We start from the raw sequence: 7,388 nt of genomic DNA, 5'->3' as shown, positions 1-7,388 counted from the left end.
GCCTCAGCTGCTTGAGCCACAGGCGCCGAGCCAAGACTTTGTCTCTTAAAAAAAACCCCAACAAACCAGAGCAGGCAAAGAAGGTATGGCTGCAACAGGGTCTGGGACAGAGACTTTAGGGAGGGCTGGGCGTCAGGAGGAACAGCACCCGAAACAGCAGAGAACTGAACAGGGACCAGCCATCGAGTTCAAGATTCCTCTCAAAACCCAAGACCCTAAGTTATTTCATACAAGAACTCCCAAACCCATTCCAGGACCTGCATCTTAAGCCTTTCTAGCGCCCACACCCCTCGTGCTATCCATTCACATTCAAAAGCAAGCTTTGCTGGAGCATAGGAGCCCCCCTCCCCCTGCTCAATGGACTACTCCTCTCTCCCCCACTGCTGGTCCTGTCACCTGGAGAGGCCGAACAGAATCTTGTGTTCAATGTGCAAGGTAACCTTCTGTCTGTGTAGTCTGTTCCGTTCCCCGTCCAAACTCTTTGTCCCACACTGTTCCTTTCTGTTCCTTCCATCAAAACCTCAGACCCCCGGCCCTGATGGACCATCCTATCCCTCCCACACTTGGCCTGGTGCCTGGGCTGGCTCCGAGGACAGGACAGAGCAGAGGACTCACCTGTGGGCAGCTCCTTAGTTTCTGGCTCACTGTGAAACACTTCTGAGTCATCCAGTCCTGCCCTGAGGGAAGAAACCAACCAAAGGGGAGGTCACCTGGCAGGCAGTCTGTTCCCTGCCAGGCAGGAGGCTGAAAGCCATGAAATTCCAGCCCGGACTCTCAACTTAAGAGTGGGCAAGGAAGGAGCAGCCAAAAAAGGAGAGGAGTAACCAGGCCTCATCCACTGCCTGGTCTGCTGGCAACCTGGAAATGAGGATGGGTGCTGGCCAAGCCTTCCTGGGCCCCTGGACTACACCCCTACCCCAAGGCAGCCCGGTCTTCATGACAGCTGAGGGAGAAGAGCAGACAGGCTGAGACAGGGGCCTGCTCCTCCCTCTGCAGAGGTTATCTGCCCATGGGGGAGAAGAAGTCAGATGCAGCAGGAAATAGGTGGCTTGGAGTGGAGATGGCACGAGGGCCTAGAGGGCCAAGCACTGTACCTGCTGGCTGTGGGGCCCTGGTGGGCTGGCTCCTGGCGGCCTGGGGGCAGGGCATGGACGGGTGTCAGGGCAGCTCCGGGGTGCCTGGTGGCATTTCGCACAGCCTCCTCTAACAGCTCCATCCACCTGTTGCTCAGCAGGGACAGAGAAGACTGGTGGTGAGAACAAGAGCACGGCACACACCATGCCTGACTGAACCTACCGCTCTGGGGTGTCTAGGCCTTCCTTCCTGCCCTGCCCCAGGGACCACCTGGCAGGTCCCAGCTCCTCTCAAGGTCCCCACTAGCTGCTCCCTTGGCGATTTATCACTTGCAGCTTCCATATACTGGACACCAAGTTGTTATGCTCAGCGCTAAGCTTTCTCTGTTGAGAAACTGACTCAACCTGTCTCCTTCCAAAGTGCCATGCCACTTTTGGTGGCTTTGGTTAGGGAACACCGTGGTGGAGGGCCCTGAGGCAAATACCTGAGAAGGTATTTGGGTCTAATGTGCCTGATGGAGAAGGGAGTCCAGGCAAGCAGGGAGAAGCGGCTGGAGGCTGCTGAGAGCACATTCTCCCTGCAGCGGGACCCCCACAGCTTCTTTATGCTTGCCCTACCTCCCACACCCCTTCCCAACTTCCTGTCCAGGGACTGTTCTGGGGTCTAGCCATGGCCTCACTGTCCACTGTCCTCATACACACCACCCAGATCCCACGGACAGCATTATGGGTGATCCCTCAATCCTCACGTGTTCTTGTCTGATGACGTCAATGCGACCAGCTCATAGATCTGAGGTGGGCCCAATTTGGAGGTGCAGATGATGAAGAAGGCCCGTTTGTCTGTGTGGGAAGGGAGTAAAGGTGTCTACTGGGGTGGCAGGTGTGACTGCAGTCTAGGGCAGGGTGATAGCGTGTGGACTCGAAGCCCTGACCCTCCACCCAAAGAACGCAAACAGATCTGGATCATCAAAACCACTTGGACCATCCTGTAAAGGGGACAAAGGCTATTCCAGGACGCCAGACCATCATCTTTCATGGCCACTCCCACTCTAGTCACAGTGGTGGCTGACACACATATGGTGCTTTAGGTTTGTAAAACTTTCTTAGACCCATCATCCCTTTTGATGACACCAAGAGGTAGGGCAGCTGTTTCCCCCATTTCACAGATGAAGAGAGAGCCTGACCCTTGCCCGAGAGCCCTTTCTCACACACACTCTACTTTCCATTGCAACGCCTCAGCCCACGGGACTGAGCTCTTCCTGGAGGTGCATCTGCCGTCTGCACACAGACTCTGCCCTGAGCATGGCTGCCACATGAAAGCTTGTTCTATTCATGCTGTCCAGTCCCATTCCTCACTCTGGTATAGAACCCCTTAGCTTATCCCAGGTGTCCACAGCCCACCCAAATCAGCACTGTCCCTGAGAACTGAGCACCCTTGCACCAGGCTATAGACCTTCCTCTTGGTCCCACCCTGCCCCCTTTCCTGCCCATCCTGGACCATACCCTCCCACTTAGACTGTGTTAGAACAGGAGTAGAGGATCAAGTCCCACAAGGCTCCACATCAGCCAGCACTTGATGGACACCAGTGACAATAAATAGGGACCCAGAACCCAGGCCAGCTGGGCCTACCCCTGGTGAGTACCTGTGGCTACAGAACGGATGAGCACAGCGTTGAGCTTGAGCACGGGGCTGAAGGTCTGCTTGCTGTCCGAGGAGCCCACGGCAGTCTTGCTGTGGCACTTGAGCAGCAGCTTCTCGTCCTGTTTCTGGAGCAGCACCAGGAGATCCTCCAGCAGCAGCACGTGCAGGTCTGGGAGGGGCAGGGTGGTCAGGTGTACCCTGTTGTCCACTCACCCCTCACAGGCACTGGGAGTGACCCGGGCCTAGGAAGCCTCCCTCTATGCTGTGCTCAAGGAGCTGGTCCCAAGCCATTACCCAGTCACGCTCTACCCACCTTCACAGCCCCTTGCTACCCCTCAGAACAGGTTCCTGAACTCAGGAAACAGATGGAAGAACCCAGGGAACAGACCCTGTAGGCTCCTCAACCCCCACCAGGCCCCAGCACACACCTAGGGTCTTGTCCTTGCTGATCCTCCAGGTGAGGGGCCCTTCATGGATCATCTTCCTGGCTGTGAGATCCAGGCTCTGTCAGGGAAACACCACTCACTCACTCACCCACCCACCAAGCGCTCAGAGCTCACTGAAGCCTGAGACAGTGCTAAGGCAGGGAGTGGAGAGTAGGATGGCAGCCCCTGTCTCGTGCTTTCATGGTGGATACAAACAAGCAGGAAGGTCACCATATAGGTGCAGGCCATGTGCAACACTGAGTCACACACCACTGGCTCTGGCTGGGTCTACCCCTCCCATACACACATGCTGTCTGCCTTCTGAGAGAATGTCACTCCATTTTTCCCATTTGTCTCTCCAGCTCTAGCCCCCCCGCCACCAGATTATCTCCACTCCCCACTCCCTCTGCCTCCTCCCCTGTCCTGCCTCACCCTTGCTCTCTCTGACAGAGTTCTAATATCTAGTCTTTACTGAGTGGGGCCCAAGTGTTTTTTTTTTTTTTTTTGCAGTTTTTGGCTGGGGCTGGGTTTGAACCTCCAGCATATGGGGCCAGCGCACTACTCCTTTGAGCCACAGGCGCTGCCTGTGTTTTTGAGGGTACCCTTGTGCCAGCCCATCACAGACAGCCCCCTGCCTCCTATCTCCAAGGCTCTCCAACCAGAGTTCTGCTCCTATGGGTTACCAGAAGCAAGTGCGTGTGGATGAGTGAGGAGCTGAACCTGGGGCAGTTTCTGCCTCCTACCTTGAACTCTGCTGCCAGGGGGTTGCTGGCCCTCTCCAGGGCAGTGGTGTCCAGGCGTTTCTGGTAGCCCTCTAAACGGTGCCGGTTCTCTGTCTGTTTCACTGCCTCGTTCACGTACTTGAGAATCTCCCGGCACTGATCTCGGGCCCGGCAGAGCTTCTCATGCTCAGAGGTGCCGCCTGCCAAACGAAGGATGGGGAGGTACTTAGATGACAGATGAGGAGCCCCTCAGACTCTGCTGTCCCCACTGCCTAGCTCAGTCTGGGTATCTTGCCCTGGCAGGGATGAGTGGAGAAAGCCATGCTCACCTAACCTGAGGGCTTTGGTGTCAGAGTAACTCACAGAGTGCCCCAAGGTTGCAGAACACTGCTCTGCAGATGCTAACAGCTCTAGGAAATGCCTGCTTAGACCAAACAGCTCCACAGATGACTATGCCTCTAGAAAGCCACCAATGTCCCAAATTCGAGGGTAATGAGAGATACCCAAGCTCTTAGGACACTGACAACCTGGGGCTAGACCCCTGGGCAGTTGGTTCCCTGCTCCTCTGGTGTTAATACACAGGTTATATCTTTTGGGCACTGCTGTAGGGGGCATAATGGGGCTAAAACCTGGCCAAAGCCCTTGGTATCAGAGTCTGACCACCAGAAGAAGCTAAGCCCCCCAAGTGCCAGTCTGTGTGTCCACTAGCTGCTTTCCTTGAATTTGCAAAAAGGCCCTAGTGAGGCTATGGCGGCTCTTGATACATTTCACACTCATTGTCTTCTCCATTAACAGGGCAAAGGTGAAGACAAGAAAGGCCATAGGCTTGGTGTGACATGGGCTCACTGCCTGCTGCCCACCATCCTACCCTCTGTATGTCTGATGATATTCTCCAGCAGCAGTGGGTACTTTGTGAGCCGCTGCATCTCGGAGACGATGAGGTCGCGCAGCTGCAGCCTGCGACACTGGGGGTGGCTCTCCGCTTCCTAGATGGGGCAAAGATGATGGGATGTCAGCCTGGGGGTGGGTAGGATGCCAGATAGGCCCTACCCAGATGAGTTGCTCAGAAAAAGTGGCGGCAGCAGAGAGATAAGCATGCAAGGCAGGGAGGTGGTCAAAACGTAAGGGCGGGCTACACTGCCCAGTGAGCTGGGCCCACTGACTGCTAATCTAGGCCCTTTCTAGTGACTGCAGTCTGTCTGGAGTGTCACAGCCTTTGAAGGGCAGGTGTGGGTGGGTGGAGGGACGCACTGGGTCACCTCCACATGGAGAGAGAGGCTGGGGCCAGAGGGAAGAAGGGCAAGAGCTCCCTGGAGAGCTGGCAGAGAAGGCGCTGCTGATGACACACCTGCATGAAGAGCTGGAACCGACTTTCCTTGCGCTGCCTGGTCTTGATGAGCTCTAGGGCTACTGACTGATAGGAGCAGAACTGTGCAGCCACCTGCTGGAGCTCCTCTCGGGCGGGACCATCAAACTGTGGGGGCAGGATGGACACTGGCTCAGTGCCACAACCCTGCCTGGGACCAGTCCTGCCTATCCCCTCCTTTGCCAAATTCTGCAGCTTTAGATAATGGGACCTAGCTCCTCCACTGTCCTTGCCAAGCAGAACTCTGGAGCCATACCCGAGCCAGCATGAGGTCACTGATCTCTCTGATGATGGGGCCCTCCTCCCGGAGCCTCTTCATGGCTTCGCACCAGGAATCTGAAGCAAGGATAGGAAACAGAAACAAACGCCTGGGGTTGAGTTAACTGCCAGACTCTTCGTGACTGAGAGAACAGGGATGTTCAGCAGCAACGCTGTGGGGAAGGGTTTAGAAACAATTTTACTTTGGGGGGAACTGGACAGCTGGTTTCAGGTCGCCCATTGACCTTTGTCTCACCAAGGATGATGGGCAAGGGTCACCACTCAGAGAGGTCCTGACAGATGGGCCAACCTGGAATAGGAAGCTTCAGCTAGCAGAGGAGGAACATGGTGGACACAGGCTCCTTACTGTGAATCTCTATGAGTTCAGGCAGGTTGGGGAAAAGCCGGGACAGCTCTTCCCGGGGCATCAGGTTCTCCTTCCTCATCCGCTGGTAAAAGATCAAATCTAGCACTCGGAGTGTGCGCAGGTGGGAACTTTCAGTCACAAATAGCTCTAAGGGGGTGACAAGGAGGTAGAGAGATGGGGAGAAAACAGATCAACAAGTATCTAGAGTTACTACCCTGCTCCCTAAACTACTCTACTTCTGGAGCAACCAGAGTGGTTTCAGGTCCTATGGCAATTTTTCTCTCACCCTGGGGGCCAGAACAGAGGTAGAACTTACAGCAGTAGGCCATACAGACCTGGTCCTGTCCCAGAGCCCCCATGCTATGCACCTCTGCTCACATAGTGTGAGTTGCGGGGTGGGCGGGGGGGTTTGCACATTCTCACCGTTGATAACCTCTTGCCGATCAATCTCCCTCTGGGTTAGCCCAGCCACCACGTCCTTGCCCACAGTATGCTGCCAGTTTTGGGCATCTGGCTCTGGCTCCAGGTCAGACAGCTGGCCCAGGTCATCCTCTAGGAGGTGGGGAAGGAGGGCGTCTGTGCAGAACCCCAAGCTGGGGGACTCAATGCTCCTGGGGAGAATGGGCAGCTCAGCTTCACTCAGGAGGAAGAATCACACGCAGATCTGTCCCTCCTGTACTGGCCTATGTGCTTGTCCTGTGCACATGGGATACCAGTGGGCTCCAAGAGAAGAAGCACACCCTGCTGAGCACAGATGGGACAGAGATAGAGAGAGGCCCCACCATGCCCATCACTCACCTGCGGCCCATTTTGGGGGTGAAGGGAGGGGTTGGGTTCTCGAGAGACCTGTGGAGACAATGTGACTCTCAGCATCCCCATTCAGGCCACTGCCCCAGACATCAGTGGGTAGAGCTTCCGAGCCTGCCCACCTGGTGGAAAGGCTTGAGGCAGAGGATGAAGCCGACTGGTGGAGGCGTGTGGCTTCAGCAGCAGCATCCATGTCAACATCACTGCGGGAGCGGGGCACATTCTCTGCCTTCCGAGACCGCTTCATCTCTTCCCGGCCCTTGAGGCTCTCAGAACGGCCCAGGCGGATCTCTGAGCGTGAACTGAGTGGACAGGGACGGGGGCTTTGGGACCTTCCACCCTGGCCTGCTTTTACCTCTGCCCCATCTCAAGGGTGCCTTGGTATGGCAGGTCCCCCTCTTCCCACATGCCTGGTGCTCCTGCATGGCAGAAGTGTCTTAATTACAAACTGCTTTTGCTATTCTATGGAACCTTCCTTTTCCCCAGCCCAGCTTGATGGATGGACAAACTCACCTTCCCCTTGTATTTGGAAGGGATCCTAACAGGAAATCTGGGACTACCAAAACCAGGCTTGTGGTGTGTGCAGAGGTCTAGGACACCATGTTCCTGTCAGGAAGGCTTGGACATCACAGTCCTTCATCAGGGACTACCTCCCTGCCCCTGGGACAATCTAGTGGCCAGTCCAATTTGCCTCTGGTCAACTCTCACCCTGGCTTTGCCATTTACAA

General features: G+C 55.7%; 1 protein-coding gene across 1 annotated transcript in view; it reads right to left on the bottom strand.

Annotated features, from left to right (window-relative positions):
- The window catches only part of ARHGEF11 (Rho guanine nucleotide exchange factor 11), a 116,368-nt gene that overhangs the window by 5,684 nt on the left and 103,296 nt on the right, over positions 1 to 7,388 (bottom strand). The window contains 13 exon segments of the mRNA XM_023516400.1: positions 616 to 677; positions 1,095 to 1,220; positions 1,823 to 1,913; positions 2,717 to 2,884; positions 3,144 to 3,219; positions 3,884 to 4,062; positions 4,731 to 4,848; positions 5,211 to 5,336; positions 5,485 to 5,564; positions 5,854 to 6,000; positions 6,277 to 6,464; positions 6,652 to 6,699; positions 6,783 to 6,962. Coding sequence (XP_023372168.1) covers positions 616 to 677; positions 1,095 to 1,220; positions 1,823 to 1,913; positions 2,717 to 2,884; positions 3,144 to 3,219; positions 3,884 to 4,062; positions 4,731 to 4,848; positions 5,211 to 5,336; positions 5,485 to 5,564; positions 5,854 to 6,000; positions 6,277 to 6,464; positions 6,652 to 6,699; positions 6,783 to 6,962 — 1,589 coding nt within the window.

This window comes from Otolemur garnettii, unplaced genomic scaffold (assembly GCF_000181295.1).
Source record: "Otolemur garnettii isolate 467f Iridium unplaced genomic scaffold, OtoGar3 scaffold00091, whole genome shotgun sequence".
Lineage (NCBI taxonomy): Eukaryota > Metazoa > Chordata > Mammalia > Primates > Galagidae > Otolemur > Otolemur garnettii.
The sequence above is the reverse complement of the archived record's forward strand: the minus strand, read 5'-3'. Positions and strand labels throughout refer to the sequence as shown.